At 47.8% G+C, this 17,931-nt stretch overlaps 1 protein-coding gene across 3 annotated transcripts in view; it reads left to right on the forward strand.

The window, feature by feature from the left end:
* Positions 1 to 17,931, forward strand: part of CLSTN1 (calsyntenin 1) — a 96,750-nt gene that overhangs the window by 46,552 nt on the left and 32,267 nt on the right. For all 3 annotated transcript variants that reach the window (XM_030942452.1, XM_030942454.1, XM_030942453.1), the window contains exon 2: positions 2,496 to 2,618. In XM_030942452.1, coding sequence (XP_030798312.1) covers positions 2,496 to 2,618 — 123 coding nt within the window. The remainder of the gene's footprint in view (positions 1 to 2,495; positions 2,619 to 17,931) is intronic.

Consider the following 17,931-nt stretch of genomic DNA (forward strand, 5'->3'; position numbering starts at 1 on the left):
AATACATTAGGATGCCAAGAGACCCACCAGCACCCAACGTCAGGAAGTTACTCTGTGTGGTCTAAAAGGGGGAGGAGCCCTCAGTTTCGGGAATTTCCCACATCTTTCCAGGAAAACTCATGAATAATCCACCCTTTGTTTAGCATATAATCAAGAAATAACCATAAAAATAGCCGACCAGCAGCCCTCAGGGCTGCTCTGCCGGTGGCGTGGCCGTACTTTCTTCCTTTACTTTCTTAATAAAGTTGCCTTCACTTTATGGACTTGCCCCGAATTCTTACTGTGTGAAGTCCAGTAACACCGTCTTGGGGGCTGGATTGGGACACTTTTCCGGTAATAAGTTAATGTGCTTAAGGTCACGCAGCTCATAATAGAGGGAGACTGGAATTGGACCCCAAGCCTAACTCTAAAGTGAATTATTCTTTTTTTTTTTTTTTTTTTTGAGGCGGAGTCTTGCTCTGTCACCCAGTCTGGAGTGCAGTGGCGCTATCTTGGCTTGCTGCAACCTCCACCTCAGGTTCAGGCGACTCTGCCTCAGCCTCCCAAGTAGCTGGGGTTACAGGTGTGTGCCACCACGCCTGGCTAATTTTTGTTTTTAGTAAAGACAGGGTTTCAACATGTTGGCCAGGCTGGTCACAAACTCCTGACCTCAGGTGATCCGCCCTCGTCAGCCTCCTAAAGTGCTGGGATTATAGGCGTGAGCCACCACGCCCGGATGGATTATTCTTTTTTTTTTTTTTGAGACGGAGTCTTGCTCTGCCGCCCAGGCTGGAGTGCAGTGGCCGGCTCTCAGCTCACTGCAAGCTCCGCCTCCCGGGTTCACGCCATTCTCCTGTCTCAGCCTCCCGAGTAGCTGGGACTACAGGCGCCCGCCTCGTCGCCCGGCTAGTTTTTTGTATTTTTTAGTAGAGACGGGGTTTCACCGTGTTAGCCAGGATGGTCTCGATCTCCTGACCTCGTGATCCGCCTGTCTCGGCCTCCCAAAGTGCTGGGATTATAGGCGTGAGCCACCACGCCCGGATGGATTATTCTTAAATACTCTTGTTTTCAGTCAAGTGGTGGGTTTTTCTGAAATTCTGCATTTAGTTTTATTTTAATACTTTATTGCGTTTTGCATCTTTGCTTTACATTATTGTTAGTAATACGAATTTAAAATTAATATTGGGCAGCTGGGCATGGTGGCTTAATGAGCGAGTGAGCTGAGATCGTACCACTGTGTTCCAGCCTGGGCAACAGAGAAAAAAGAAACAAATAGGCCGGGCGCGGTGGCTCAAGCCTGTAATGTAAAGTAAAGATGGTGTAAAGCCTGTAATGTAAAGTAGAGATGGTGAAACCCCGTCTCTACTAAAAAAGTACGGCCGGGTGCGGTGGCTCAAGCCTGTAATCCCAGCACTTTGGGAGGCCGAGACGGGCGGATCACGAGGTCAGGAGATCGAGACCATCCTGGCTAACACGGTGAAACCCCGTCTCTACTAAAAAAAATACAAAAAAAACTAGCCGGGAGAGGTGGCGGGCGCCTATAGTCCCAGCTACTCAGGAGGCTGAGGCAGGAGAATGGCGTGAACCCGGGAGGTGGAGCTTGCAGTGAGCTGAGATCCGACCACTGCACTCCAGCCTGGGCGACAGAGCAAGACTCCGTCTCAAAAAAAAAAAAAACAAAACAAAACAAAAAACTAGCCGGGCGAGGTGGCTGGTGCCTGTAGTCCCAGCTACTCGGGAGGCTGAGGCAGGAGTAATGGCATAAACCTGGGAGGCGGAGCTTGCAGTGAGCTGAGATCCGGCCACTGTGCTCCAGCCTGGGCGACAGACTGAGACTCCGTCTCAAAAAAAAAAAAAAAAAGAAAAAAATAATAATACTGGGGCCAGGTGCCATGGCTCACGCCTGTAATCCCAACACTTTGGGAGGCCAAGGCAGGCAAATCACTTGAGCCCAGGAGTTTAAGACCAGCCTGGGCAACATGGTGAAACCCTGTCTGTACAAAGAGTTTTTTAAAAAAAGTAGCCAAGTGTGGTGGTGCAAACACATAGTCCCAGCTACCTGGGAGGCTGAGGGGGGAGGATCACCTGAGCCTGGGAGATTGAGGCTGCAGTGAGCCATGATTACACCACTGTGCTCCAGCCTGGGTGACAGAGCAAGACTCTGTCTCAAAAAATCGTAAAGAAATGAAAATGCTGTAACTTTTCAGTGATAGACTGAAAACAGAGATAGTCTTTCTGTCGCCATCAGTCTTTTTTTTTTCTTGATTTCTAGAGCAATTTATTTCTTATTTCTAGTTGCTTCATGGATTCGGATAATTTCTACTTTACTTATTCTGGAATTTAGAATTTCATCTCATTTGGGTCTTGATACCAGATTTTGCGACAGAACTGTGAGCACTGCCTTCAAGCCGAATGAGAGTTTTATTATTTTATAGCAAGTGTTTGTCTTCAGAAGTAGTGGAGTTGAAAATCCTATTTCTAACCTCGTCTATTTTCTTCTTTTGTTTTAAACGCAGTTAACAAGCACAAGCCCTGGCTGGAGCCCACCTACCATGGCATAGTCACGGAGAACGACAACGCAGTGCTCCTCGACCCCCCTCTGATCGCACTGGACAAAGATGCGCCTCTGCGATTTGCAGGTAGGAACGGGGTTTTCACTGACTCTTGAGGAATCTGGCCCGGTCAGGAAGCTTTCCGCACATCCCATTTGGATATTGCTCAGCGTTTCTGAAAATGTCTCCATAGCTGAGGGTTATTTGTAGCTCCTTTGTACCATGTTTTTTTTTTTTTTTCCTTTTAATAGTTGGGGTAGCTGACAAAAAGGCCTGTTCTTATAGTTGAAAAGCAAGCTGTTTAATTTCATTGCATCATTTTTTTCTTTGTCTTAATGTAGCCAGATAACACCTAGACCGGTGCATCCTTGACTCTAGTGTGCACACGGAGTACGTGAGGAATGTAGAGACAGCGGGTCTGGGAGGACCTGAGATTCTGCCTTTCTCACCTGCTCGTAGGTGCTGCTGGTGCTGCTGGTCCTCGAGTGGTGTGGAGCCAGAGAATCACAGCTCCAGGGGTTCCTTGCATTACCTAGATTTCCATGTCCTGAGAAGACTTATTTGAAGAAGTTGAGCAGTCTTTATAGAGGAATGCTTTTGGCATAGATTTTACCTTCAGTGAATTTTTAACTTGAGTTACTTCATAAGATGGTAGCCTCCATCTTTATAGAGACAAACCTGTAGCATTGCTTTGGAGATTTTCATACTATAATAACATTTAATAACGTTTTCCAAGTCAGAGCTGTTCTGGCTTCACATTGGGTCCTTAACTGATGGAGAATGGACTGTGTCACCTTTTTTCTGACTCGCAGTTGGAATTGACATTGTAAAGTTAATTTTTAAGAGTTGTTTTCGCATATTTTTCCAGATCAAATCTTCTCCTGCATGGCTGGGCACAGTGACTCACGCCCGTAATCTCAGCACTGTGGGAGGCTGAGGCAGGAGCATTGCTTGAGTCTAGCAGGTGGAGGCTGCAGTGAGCTGTGATTGTGCCACTGCACTCCAGCCTGGGCAACAGAGCAAGACCCCATCTCAGAAAACAAAACAAACAAAAACTTCTCATATTAAAGAGTGTTCTGGCCGGGCACAGGGGCTTACACCTGTAATCCCAGCACTCTGGGAGGGCGAGGTGGGCGGATCAACAGGTCAGGAGACTGAGACCATCCTGGCTAACACGGTGAAAACCTGTCTCTACTAAAAATATATATATAAAAATATTAGCCAGGTGTGGTGGCGGGTGCCTGTAGTTCCAGCTACTCAGGAGGCTGAGGCAGGAGAATGGCGTGAACCCGGGAGGCGGACGTTACAGTGAGTCGAGATTGTGCCACTGCACTCCAGCCTGGGCGACAGAGCGAGACTCCGTTTCAAAAAAAAAAAAAGACTGTTCTGTTTGCCTAGGGACAAATAAGAAAAATTGGATGAATTTGTATGAAATGTATGTTAATTTTACTATAGTAAGTTGAGGGAAATAAACATGAGTTTGTTTCTGAAGAGCTGTTTGAAAAATAAATGTGTACGTCATTCTGTTTAAGAGCTGCATTGCATTTTCAGCACCCTCACCTGTGAACCAGCTTGTGCTGTAAAGATAGAGCCTCCCAAGTTGTTTTGTGTGTTTATTGATTTTCAGAGAGAAATCTGATGAAAAGGACAGTAGAGGCAGTACCCCATGCTGCGAACACACACACACAGCATTTGTCCAGTTGCTGGGGTGATTATTTTTGTTTTTTTCCCCAGATTTTTTTTTTTCTTCTTCTGAAACAGAGTCTTGCTCTGTTGCCCAGGCTGGAGTGCAATGGCGCCATCTTGGCTCACTGCACCCTCCGCCTCCCGGGTTCAAGCAATTCTCTTGCCTCAGCCTCCTGAGTAGCTGGGATTACGGGCGCCCGCCACCATGCCCAGCTAATTTTTGTATTTTTACTAGAGACGGGGTTTCACCATGTTGGCCAGGCTGGTCTCGAACCCCTGACCTTGTGATCCGCCAGCCTCAGCCTCCCAAAGTGCTGGGATTACAGGCGTGAGCCACCATGCCCGTCCTAATGTTTGTATTTTTAGTAGAGACGAGGTTTCAATATGTTCAGGCTGGTGTCGAACTCCTGGCCTCAGGTGTGATCCACCTGCCTTGGCCTTGAAAAGTGCTAGTGGATAGATCTTTTTTTTTTTTTTTTTTTTTTGAGACGGAGTCTCGCTGTGTCGCCCAGGCTGGAGTGCAGTGGCGCGATCTCGGCTCACTGCAAGCTCCGCCTCCCAGGTTCCCGCCAGTCTCCCGCCTCAGCCTCCGAGTAGCTGGGACTACAGGCGCCCGCCACCGCGCCCGGCTAGTTTTTGTATTTTTAGTAGAGACGGGGTTTCACCGTGTTAGCCAGGAGGGTCTCGATCTCCTGACCTCGTGATCCACCCGCCTCGGCCTCCCAAAGTGCTGGGATTACAGGCTTGAGCCACCGCACCCGGCCTGTGGATAGATCATTTTAACAGAATTACTTAGCTTATGTTTTTGAGCAGTTTTATATACATTTCTGACATTTTATGCATTTTAGGAAGTGACTGCGTTCAGGCTTCAGTATTTGCCCCCTCAGGTCCTCCTTTGCCTTGTGAAGTATCAGCGGTCCTGTTGTTCATGCAGCGTGATCCTACTATGTTGTTAATAGTTGATGCACTATTTTATTTTATTTTATTTATTTTGTTTTTGAGATGGTGTCTTGCTTTGTTGCCTAGGCTGTAGTGCAGTGGTGCAATCTTGGCTCACTGCAACCTCTGCCTCCCAGATTCAAGCAATTCTCCTGCCTCAGCCTCCCATTAGCCGGGATTACAGGTGCCCGCCACCATGCCCAGCTAATTTTTGTATTTTTAGTAGAGACAGGGTTTCACCATGTTGGCCAGGCTGGTCTTGAACTCCTGCCCTAAGGTGATCCTCCAGCCTTGGCCTCCCAAAGTGCTGGGATTACAGGTGTGAGCCACCATGCCCAGCCAATAATGCATGCACTTATAAAGCATGCATAGCAATATCCCAGGCACTACTCTATGTACTGTACAAATATGAATTTGTATTTAATCCCCCATAACCATAAGATAATAAATACACTTTTCTGCATTAAAGGCAGGAACCGGAGGCACAGAATAGTTAAGCTGTTGCTCTGGGTATGTAGCTGGTTGGTGGTGCAGAGGCAGGGCTCCAGCCCAGGCAGGAAGGCTGTCTGCTATGATGCGGTAGCTACATATGTAACTGCACGAAGTTCACAAGGAAATAAGAAATGAAATATACGTGGAGTGTTAACTTTGATGGAAAAAGTCCTATCAATGAAATACCTTTTTTTCTTACTGTATTTTTTAATTTAATTTTATTGTATATTTCTTTTTTTTTTTTTTTTTGAGACGGAGTCTTGCTCTGTCCCCCTGGCTGGAGTGCAGTGGTGCGATCTCGGCTCACTGCAAGCTCCGCCTCCCGGGTTCACTCCATTCTCCTGCCTCAGCCTCCTGAGTAGCTGGGACTACAGACGCCGGCCGCCACCGTGCCCGGCTAATTTTTTGTATTTTTAGTAGAGACGGGGTTTTCACCGTGGTCTCGATCTCCTGACCTTGTGATCCACCTGCCTCGGCCTCCCAAAGTGCTGGGATTAAGATATTCTAGATGAAATAATACTTATACAGGTTTATTTTTTAGAGATTCTCAGGCTTTTTGCTGATGTACAAAAATTGTATGTTGTGATATGTATATATTTTAACTGTATAGAAAAGCAATTTAAATTCAAGCTATAGTGGTAACTTGGTTGTATTTGCTATAGTGGATAGATAAGTCAGTATTTTCCTTTTGGATATTTTCATGGGGGAAGCACAGTTACTCTTATATATAATATTTTTTCTTTCTTTTTTCTTTTTTGGAGATAATTCATATGCCACAAAAATCACCCTTTTAAAGTGTACAGCTCATTGAATTTTAGAATGTTGGCCAAAAACCATGCACCTGCCAACCACTGTCTAACTCCAGAACATTTTTGTCACCCCAAAAAGGAACCCTTGCACCAAGTAGCAGTCACCCCTCAGTCTCCTCCACTCCCCAGCCCTGGCAGCCACTACAGATTTCTCTATTCTGGATAATCATGTAAATGCACTGTGGCTTTTTGTGATGGGCGTCTCACTTCCAGCGTGATGATTTCACAGTTTTCCTGTGTTAGGTGCCTAGCAGCCTCTCATTACTTTTTTATTGCTGGATATTATTCCATTCTATGAATAGACCACATTTTGTTTCTCTGTTCATCCACTGATGGACATTTGGTTTGCTTCTACTTTTTGGCTATTATGGGTCATGCTGCTGTGAACATTCCTGTACAGGTCTTTGTGCGGACATAGGTTTTCGGTCCTTTAGTATACACACAAGAGTGCAGCTGATCCCTTTGACTGAAGTGTGGGGTGCTGTCCCTCTGCTGGAGGAGTGGGCAGCTGCATGGAGGGAAGGGAGCACCTGACCTGCTGCCATATCCCTCCTTACCTCCCTCCCTGTTTCCCTCCTTCCTTTCCTCCTTCCCTCCTTCCTTTCCTCCTTCCCTCCTTTCCTCCCTCCCTCCGTCCTTTCCTTCCTCTCTCTCTCCTTCCCTCCTTCCCTCCCTCCCTCTGTCCTTTCCTTCCTCCCTCTCTCCTTCCCTCCTTCCCTCCCTCCCTCCCTCCCTCTGTCCTTTCCTTCCTCTCTCTCCTTCCCTCCCTCCCTCCCTCTGTCCTTTCCTTCCTCTCTCTCTCCTTCCCTCCTTCCCTCCCTCCCTCCCTCCATCTGCCCTTTCCTTCCTCTCTTCCTCCTTCCCTCCTTCCTTCCCTTCATCCCTCCCTCCTTCTGTTCCCCCTTCCCTCACTCCCTTCTTCCCTCCTTCCCCCTTTTCCTCCCTCCCTCCCTCCCTGCCTGCCTTCCTCCTTCCCTCCCTCTTTCCCTCCCTCCTTTACTTTCTCCCTTTGTTTCTTCCTCCCTCCCTCCCTCTTCTGTTGCTTTGGTGCCACCCAACACAGAACCCTGCCCCCATGGTGCCACCCAGCACAGAACAGGACCCTATGAGACTGAGCAGGGAGGTCAGGAGCAGAGACCCTGGAGCTGATGGACTAGTGAGTGAATCGTAGCTCTTCTACTTACTGGCTGTGTGGCCTTAGGCAAATTACTTACCCTTTCTTTGCCTGTGTTTCATCATTTCTAAAAGGATACAGTGTCACAGACCTCATTGGTTGGGGGAATGTTAGCTTCTTTATTCATACATGTGAAGAGCTTTAAACCATGCCTGGTACAGTAATTACTACCTACAGTGTTTGCTGCTGCTGTTATAATAGAATCTTTTAAAAATATTTTTTCACTTAACATTTTGTGAGAAATATTTTCTCATCTTTCTACAAAAGTCGTTATAGTGTTGCGTTTTCTTACAGTTTCTTAAGTATTTTTTGGATAAGAGAGAGGCTAGACCTGGAGCCTTATTTTCATCTTAGATTGATTTGGGTGATGACATTGAGTTTAATTTCGCACCATGTTGGTGGGGGGGTGGTGGCATCTAATGTTTATTGAGTGCCTGCAGTGTGGCAGAGGTTGCTCTGAGGGCCCGGTGTGGGTTACTTTCTCTGATTCTTTTCAGCAGTTTGTTTTTGAGATGGAGTCTTGTGCTGTTGCCCAGGCTGGAGTGCAGTGGCGCGATCTCGGCTCACTGCAACCTCTGCCTCCTGGGTTCAAGAAATTCTCCTGCCTCAGCCTCCGGAGTAGCTGGGACTACAAGTGCACGCCACCATGCCTGGCTAACTTTTTGTATTTTTAAGTAGAGATGGGGTTTCACTGTGCTCCCCAGGCTGGTCGCGAACTCCTGAGCTCAAGCAATCCGCCCGCCTCGGCTTCCCAAAGTGCTGGGATTACAGGCGTGAGCCACTGCGCCCAGCCTCTCTTCCCCAGTCTTATGCAGTAGACATGCCCACTGTCCCTGTTCTCCAGGTGAGGAACCAGGCTCAGCGTGTCTGCCAGCTGTGTGACAGCAGGAGAAGCTACTTTGTTCCCCACTTTATCCCCAAAACCTCCGTCAGTGCCTGGGACACAGTCCCTCCATAGATATTTGTAGAGGGAGGAGATGAGTCTGCCCAGGATCACACAGCTCGTAAATGACAGAGCCACCTCGGGGCCCAGCTCACTGTGTGAACATTCCGGTTCATCGTGTGATCCCACTACAAGGTGTGTGTGTGTGTGTGTGGGTAGCTATAGGAGTTCACTTGTCAGAGCTCTGAAATGAATGCACGTGCAATGCTGGGAGCTTAGTCACTGAAGCTCCTTGTAAGTCATCACTAATCAGACATTCACAATGAAGATCCAGTCTCACCTGGATTGTTTCCTTGGGGTGAAATTCAGGTACAGAGTCTTCGTATTTGTCAAGTGTTTTAGGAAATTTAAATGATTCGGTTTCTAGTTCTCCTCCTTCTCCTTAATCTGCTGAAAGTCTGAGTAGTCACAGGTCAGAAAACAATTTTTGCATTTTATTATTTATTTATTTATTTTGGAGACAGAGTCTGGCTATGTCGCCCAGGCTGGAGTGCAGTGGCGTGATCTCGGCTCACTGCAACCTCTGTCTTCCAGGTTCAAGCAATTCTTATGCCTCAGCCTCTCGAGTAGCTGGGGTTACAGGCGTGCACCACCACAGGCCAGCTAATTTTTTGTATTTTTAGTAGAGACGGGGTTTCATCATGTTGGCCAGGCTGGTCTCGACCTCCAGGCCTCAAGTGATCCTCCACCTTGGCCTCCCTAAAGTGCTGGGATTACAGGTGTGAGCCACTGTGCCCGGCCTATTTTTTTTTAATTTTATATATTTCATGGAGAGTTACAAGCTTGAGCCTCGTGTGTGGGCCACAGGGTTGGGGCCTTGAAGATAATGTGTTCTGTTCTTGTCAGAAGCCGTGCCTCCTCTCCCTGCTTCCTCTTCAGAGCTCCTCCTTCTAGGAGGTGGTGGTGTTCTAGCAGTCTCTTCCCTGGCTTCCCAGATTAAGTATGGATGTTTTAGGAGATTGGTTGAACCATAATGATACAAATAGAATCCAAAAGAAGTTTCAGGGCAAGAATGGGAACTTTGTTTTCACTGATTTGAGCCCACCCAGGAGCCTTGTGAAACTCTTGTCTGTATTCTTCGTTATGAATGCCACTCACTTGCCCTGAGCGTGGCCAGTGGGGTTCACTGCTGCATTTCACTGCCCAGTTTTGCTTTTTTAGCACATGTAACTGAACTGACCTTGTGTTTGCAGCAGTGAGTTGGTCGACCTGCATGAAATTGCCTTTTTTTTTTTTTTTGAGACAGAGTCGCACTCTGTCACCCAGACTGGAGTGCAGTGGCGCAATCTTGGCTCACTGCAACCTCCGCCTCCCAGGTTCTGGGAGTGATTCTCCTGCCTCAGCCTCCCGAGTAGCCAGGAGCTGGGATTACAGGCGCCCGCCACCATGCCTGGCTAATTATCGTATTTTTAGTAGATAAAGGGTTTTGCCATGTTGGCCAGGCTGGTCGCAAACAGCTGACCTCAGGTGATCCACCCGCCTCAGTCTCCCAGAGTGCTGGGAATATAGGTGGAGCAACGGCACGCGGCCTCCTTTTTTTTTTCTTTTTTTGAGATGGAGTCCCCGCCTCCCGGGTTCAAGTGATTTCAGCTGATTTTTGTATTTTTAGTAGAGACAGGGTTTCACCATGTTGGCCAGGCTGGTCTCGAACTCTTGACCTCAAGATCCCCCTGCCTCGGCCTCCTAAAGTGCTAGGATTACAGGCTTGAGCCACCACACCAGGCCAATTTTTTTTTTTTTTTTTTTTTTTTTTTTTTTTTTGAGATGGAGTCTCGCTCTTGTTGCCCAAGCTGGAGTGCAATGACGTGATCTCGGCTCACTGGAACCTCCACCTCCCAGGTTCAAGCGATTCTCCTGCCTCAGCCTCCCTAGTAGCTGGGATTACAGGTGCCCACCACTATGCCTGGCTAATTTTGTAATTTTAGTAGAGGTGGGGTTTCTCCATGTTGATCAGGCTGGTCTTGAACTCCCAACCTCGGGTGATCTGCCTGCCTGCCAAAGTGCTGGGATTACAGGGCTGAGCCACCGCGCCTGGCCCCAGTTTTTTAATGTTGAAATATTAAAATATTTGAAAACAAAATGACATTTCACATGCTTCAGCATAATTGAAGGCAATAATCCATTGAGTAACAATTTTAAGTAAGTAGCTGAATGTTAGGACAGATGCTTCCTCTTAACCGTGACTGACTTGAATGAACCCATTTTAGATGTAGGCGCCACCCAGGAAGAGTTTGGGATCAGTAATGATTAAATACTAGGTAGCTATGCCAGGTCTTCTGGAGAATATAAAAAAAGCGTAAAAGTTGGTTCCTGTTCTCGAAGCCACTGATAATCTAGGTAAGAGGGCCAAACCAACATTGGCAAAGGATACTAGGAAACTTGTATTTCAGCACCAAGTGACAGAGGCAACGATGGTGTGGGCTCAGGAGGCAAGTGCTGTGGTTTGGATGTGTGTCCCCTCCAGACCTGATGTGGACATTTTTTTTTTTTGAGACAGTGTCTTGCTCTGTCACCCAGGCTGGAGTGCAGTGGCACAATCTCAGCTCACTGCAAGCTCCGCCTCCCGGGTTCACGCCATTCTCCTGCCTCAGCCTCCCGAGTAGCTGGGACTACAGGCGCCCGCCACCACGGCTGGCTAATTTTTGTATTTTTAGTAGAGACGGTTTCACCATGTTAGCCAAGAAGGTCTGGATCTTCTGACCTGGTGATCTGCCTGCCTCGGCCTCCCAAAGTGCTGGGGTTATAGGCTTGAGCCACCGCACCTGGCCTTTTTTTTTTTTTTTTTAAAAGATGGAACTTCACTTCATCACCTAGGCTGGAGTGCAGCGATGGGATCTCAGCTCACTGCAACCTCTGCCTCAGAAAATCAAGGGATTCTCCCGCCTCAGCCTTCCGAGTAGCTGGGATTATAGGCCTATACCAGCACACCTGGCTAATTTTTCTTTTTTCAGTAGAGACAGGGTTTCAGCATGTTACCTAGGCTGGCCTTGAACCCCTGACCTCAAGTGATCCACCTGCCTCGGCCTCCCAAAGTGTTGGGATTACAGGCGTGAGCCATGGTGCCCCTACCTGAAACTTTATCCCAGTGTTGGAGATGGGCCTCATGGGAGGTGTTGGGTTCACAGCGGGTGAATCCTTCATGAATAGATTAATGTTATCCCTGGCTGTAGGGTGAGGTGTTGGGGTGGGGGATAGTGGGTGAATTCTCGGTCTTTTAGTTCCCGCAAGAGCTGGTTGCTAAAAAGAGCCTGTGGTTGCTCCTCCTCCTCCTCCCCCATCCCTCTCTCTCTCTTTCTCCCTCACCATGTGATTTCTGCACAGCCTTGCGCTGTGAGTAGAAGTAGCCTGAGGCCCTCGCCAGATGCAGATGCCCAACCTTGAACTTCCCAGCCATCAGAAGTATGAGCCAAAGAAACCTTTTTTCTTTATAACTTACCCAGCCTCAAGTCTTCCTTTGCAGCAACACTGAATGGACTGAGACAGCCCAGAAGTGGTTCATTAGGCAGGGCTCAAGCCCTGTAAAGGGTGGGTGGAGTTTGCACAGGCAGTGAAGGGAGGGGAAAGGTGGGAGCAGAGGTGGGAACTGGAGAGGCCTCCCAGGGTAGGTGACCAGGTCAGCTTGTGTGGCGTGGGGTGTGGAGGAGCACAGTGTTGGAAGTCAACTTGAGTCCACATGATTTCCATTGCTAGGCTGAATGGATGCATGGGGTTTTCCAGTGCTATGCCCGCATCACCTGGGGCCCTGGTGTAGAGTGCAGGTTCCTGAGCTCCATGCTCGGTCACCTAGTCTGTACCTCCAGGAGTGGCACCTGAGAAATCCATACCAGCCAGTTAGGTTTGCGAACCCCCGATGGGCCACCTTCCCAAGTCTGTAGACTGTCTGTGTTAGAGTCATCTGGCAGTGCTTGCTCAAAATACAGATCACTGGGCTCTGTCCCTAGAACCACCAAGTCAGAATTTCTATGGATGGAGCTTGGAAACCACATTTTTAACAAGCTTCCCAGACCATTTTTGACACACTAGAATTTGAGAGCCACTACTGTAGTCCGTGAGGAACTTGCGAGAGCGTAACTCTTGGAGTCTGTGTGTGGTTATTGTTATGCGTATTTAAGGTACCCTAGGCTGGGCGCAGTGGTTCACACCTGTATTCCCAGCACTTTGGGAGGCCAAGGCGAGGGGATCACTTGAGGTCAGGAGTTTGAGACCAGCCTGGCCAACATGGCAAAACCCTGTCTCTACTAAAAATACAAAAATTAGCCAGGTGTGGTGGTGCACGCCTGTAGTCCCAGCTACTTGGGAGGCTGAGACACAAGAATCACTTGAATGCAGGAGGTGGGTTGCAGTGAGCCAAGGTTGTGCCACTGCACTGCAGCCTGGGTGACAGAGCGAGACTCTGTCTCAGAAAAAAAAAAAAAAAAGGTACCCTGAAAAACTACTGATTAGAGACACGTATGAGCTTGTTCCAGAAATTAGCCTGGACCGGTAAGCAAGGAAGCCAGAGGTCACCAAACATCAGGGACAGGCCGGACACCCAGCCATTGAATGTGGGCACCAAGGCCAAGTGGAGCAGAGAGAAGTGGATAGTTGCTACTCAGCAAGTGTCCATTTTCTTTTTTTTTTTTTTTGAGACGAAATCTCACTGTCGCCCAGGTTGGAGTACAGTGGCATGATTTTGGCTCACTGCAACATGTGCCTCCCCAGTTCAAGCGATTCTCGTGCCTCAGCCTCCTGAGTAGCTGGAGTTATAGGCGCCTGCCACCGAGTCCAGCTAATTTTTATATTTTTAGTAGGGATGGGGTCTTACCATATTGGCCAGGCTGGTCTCGAACTCCTGACCTCAGATGATCCACCCACCTCAGCCTCCCAAAGTGCTGGAATTACAGGTGTGGGCACCACACCTGGCCCATTTTCTCTTCTTTACAGCCCCTTCATCCCTTTCCCATTGGGCACAGATCAGTGGATCCACAACCTGTTACCCCACCTCCCCCAACCAAGTGTGTGGACAGTGTGAGCTAGACTGAACAGATGCCCCTCCTCGAAGTTTGAATGGTGAGTGGAGTGCCAGTGGATGCTAAGAATAGTTACGGTTCGGGTCTGTCTGTCCAGGTTGTTTTGCAGTGGGACTGTTGTGGTTCCTATTTCCTGGTCTCCAGCCGCCTTGGCTTCCACCTGTTTCCAAGTCCCTTTCTCTGGCCTACAGTCAGTTCCATGAGTTCTCGATAGTTTTCCAATCAGTTTCCTTTTGCTAAGTTACCTAGACAGGATTTCTGTTGCTTACAATCAGAGAACCTTAGCTGTTATACGTAAGGAGTGAAGGAGACACTTGCAGTATAAGGGCAGGGTCTCCTGAGAGCTGGGAGACATGTAGGAGAGGCCGTCCTCAGATTAGGAAGAAGACTTTGACAAAGAACAGCAGGGCCAGCCTGAAGCTGGGGTTTCTCAAAGGCACAGATGAGGAAAGTGAGGGCAAAGTGCTGTCAGCTGAGAACCCTGCACATGACTTTGGATATCCGGAAGCCAAATCTAGACTTTGTTGGGTTCATGCATTTTTCGTATTTTTATGTTTTGCTTTAAAAAAAATTCCTTTAAAACAATTTTTAAAAAATTTTTATTTTTGGACATGGTCTCGCTCTGTTGCCCAGAGTACAGAGGCTGCAGTGGCATGATCATGGCTCACTATAGCCTTAACATCCCAGGCCCAGGTGATTCTCCCACCTTAGGCTCCCAGGTAGGCGGGACCACAGGCACATGCCACCACGCCCGGCTAATTTTTGTATTTTTGGTAGAGACAGGATTTCACCTTGTTGGTCAGGCTTGTCTCGAATTCCTGACCTCAGGTGATCCACCCCCCTCAGCCTCCCAAAGTGCTGGGATTACAGGTGTGAGCTACCAGGTCTGCCCCTCAAATTTCTTTTTTTTTTTTTTTTTGGAGACGAAGTCTTGCTCAGTTGCCCAGGCTGGAGTGCAGTGGTGTGATCTTGGCTCACTGCAAGCTCCACCTCCCAGCTTCACGCCATTCTCCTGCCTCAGCTTCCCGAATAGCTGGGACTACAGGCGCTCACCACCACGCCCAGCTAATTTTTTTTTTTTTTTTTTTTTTTTAGTAGAGATGGGGTTTCACCACATTAGCCAGGATGGTCTTGATCACCTGACCTCGTGATCCACCCGCCTCGGCCTCCCAAAGTGTTGGGATTACAGGCGTGAGCCACCGTGCCCAGCCTCAATCTTAAGTTCCTTTTGACCATTTTAGATGATCTCAGGGGAATGAAGGTTTGGGGAAAGAGCCTGGGAAGGATTTGGCCCATTCCTAGGCGATCCTAGCTAGAGAGGTTGTCTGGGAAACCTGGTTGGGTGTTTTCAGCTTGGTAGAAGCAGGGTTTTAGGTAAATTTGCCCAGCAGAGCCAGCTGAATTGAGTGGGAGGGAGCAGGGCAGAAAGGAACTGGGATGTGAGAGGCGATTCTGAGAGGTCCTTCCCTGCAACGGATGAGGTTGTTTGAGGTTGAGAGAGGCTGAGTTTAGGATAGCGAGGGGTGGAGCTGCACCTTCATATGTGATCATACATTTAACTACTGTGAACTGGGGCGGGCGTGGTGGCTCATGCCTGTAATCCTAGCACTGAGGGAGGCTGAGGCAGGTGGATCGCTTGAGCTCAGGAGTTCAAGACCAGCCTGGGCAACATGGTGAAACCCCACCTCTACCAAAAAAAAAGTAATAATAATTAAAAAAATAAAGCTGGGAATGGGTAGCACGCACTGGTGGTCCCAGCTTCTCGGGAGGCTGAGGTGGGAGAATCGCTTGAATTCAGGAGGTGGAGGTCCTATCTATTCCCCTAAAAATCCCTTAAATGTCTCCTTGGGACAGCGCCTAGTTCTACCGTCATTGTATCTCATGAGAGGGACTATGATAGCTGTAACTTGTTCAGTCGCCCTGCCTTGCTGCAGTCCGATCCGTCTTCCTTATTAAAAGTAGAGTTTTAGGTTGAATGCACAGATGGCCACTTAAGGTGGGCGTAGGGCTGACCCTGCAGATGGCTCAGCAGACCCTGCAGTGATGGGCTCAGTTGTAAGGCTGGTGCAGAAGACCCAGGTCTGCCTGAGTTTTGCAAAGTCCACACTGCACCTGCCGCCTCGAACTACCAACCTGGTGAGTTGTTTTTTTAAGTCCTTGTAGGTAAAGGACCCAGCCTGACTAGCAATTTAATAAGTACTGGTGGATTTGAGGTACCATATCCCGTTGGTGGAACTCATTAAAGTAGCTAATGTTAATACTCAGAATATTGAGTATTCTGAGAGCTAGGTTTGTACCATGGCATTCCAGTCTGGGCAACAGAGGGAAATCCTGTCTCTAAAACAACCAACAAGCAGGAAATCTGCACTTACCTATGGAGAGACCTGTGTCAGGAAAGCACACCACAATCACGGTCATTAATGTCAATTCAGATGATGTGGAACTGCCTCGCTATTTTCTCTGCAGAACAGTCAACTCCAAGTCAAAAACTGAAGTTTTACCCAAATTAAAGCTGGGCGACCTAAATTACTTTAACATGTATTATGCAATGTTAATATGCATCAAAACATGTAATATTGTGAATTAGCACATCCTGGAAAACATTTGGACACGTCTGGTACTGGGCAGGTTACTCATGGGTGTCTCTGTAGAGCAGAGACGAGCAAATCTTTTCTGTGAAGAACTAGATAGGACTATTTTAAGCTTTGGGGCCCCTCGGATCTCTTTCGCAATGATGTAACTCTGCAACAACCTCCGCCCTTGCAGTGTGAAAGCAGAGACCATACATTAAATAAATGAGCATGTTTGTGTTCCAGTAAAATATATTTATAGAAACTGTATTTGAGGCCGGGCTGGTGGCTCACGCCTGTAATCTTAGCACTTTGGGAGGCAGAGGTGGGCGGATCACGAGGTCAGGAGATCAAGACCATCCTGGCTAACACAGTGAAACCCTGTCTCTACTGAAAATACAAAAACAAAAAAATTAGCCGGACGTGGTGGCGGGCACCTGTAATCCCAGCTACTCGGGACGCTGAGATGAGAGAATGGCATGAACACAGGAGGTGGAGCTTGCAGTGAGCCGAGATCGTGCCACTGCACTCCAGCCTGGGCGACAGAGCAAGACTCCATCTCCAAACAAAAAGAAAAAAAGAGAAGAAACTGTATTTGAAATTCATGTAATTTTCTCATGTTATGAAGTTCTGTGTTAAAAGGTAAAAATTGTTTTTAGCGTGTGAGCTGTTCAAAATCAGGAACAGGTTGGACTTTCTGGAAACGACAGTTTACAGACCCCTAATTCAAAACAGCTCTGTCCAGTGGGACCTGCTGTGCCAAGGGGAGTGCTCTGCGTCCACTGTCTCCTTGCAGCAGCCACCAGCCACATGTGGCTACTGGACCCTTGAGAACCAGCCAGTGTAACTGAGGAACTGGATTCTTCACATTGTTTGATGTGAAGTGCAGGCGTACAGAGTCTCTTGTACATGTGGGGCAGCAAACAGGGACAGAAATAATCATGACACCATTGTTTTTAAACAGCAAAAACAACTGATGGCATTTTCACACAATGGAAAATGATTGTAATAATAGCAAACATTTGTTAAGTGCTCTCTTTCTGCCACGCAATGTTTTAAGCACGTTACATGTTTTGACACGTGGATTCTCACTGTTATGTAGTAGTGAAAATGAATAAACTATGTAACTACCTATACCAGCAGGGATGAATGAATCTTAGATACACTAAGTTGCATGAAAAAGCAAGTCACGGCCAGGCACAGTGGCTCACGCCTATAATCCTAGCACTTTGGGAGGCCAAGGCGGGTGGATCACTTGAGGTCAGGAGTTCAAGACCAGCCTGGCCAGTACGGTGAAATCCCATCTCTACTAAAAATACAAAACTTAGCCGGGCTTGGTGGCAGGCGCCTGTAATCCCAGCTGCTTGGGAGGCTGAGGCGTGAGAATCACTTGAACCCAGGGATCTGAGGTTGCAGTGAGCTGAGATGCCACCACAGTACTCCAGCCTGGGCAACAGAGCGAGACTCTCTCAAAAAAAAAAAAAAAAAAAAAAAAAAAAAACGAAAAAGCAAGTCAGAAAAACTACATGCCACGTGATACCATTTTTAAAACCTTAAAACCAAGCAAAATGAAACAACACTGCAGGGGAAATAAATGGTAGAACTATTATCAGAGCAAGGGAATTCAGGCCATGTTACCTTTGGGGGAGAGCAGGTGCCACCTGTGAGGGCCCACTGTGTTGAGGGGCAGCAGAATTCCTGACCTGTTCACATTTCCACTCCTCCATAGTAAAGGGTGTATACGCAGCATGTATATTGACTTGGTAGAACAGAGCTTT

The sequence above is a fragment of the Rhinopithecus roxellana genome, chromosome 12 (assembly GCF_007565055.1).
Source record: "Rhinopithecus roxellana isolate Shanxi Qingling chromosome 12, ASM756505v1, whole genome shotgun sequence".
Lineage (NCBI taxonomy): Eukaryota > Metazoa > Chordata > Mammalia > Primates > Cercopithecidae > Rhinopithecus > Rhinopithecus roxellana.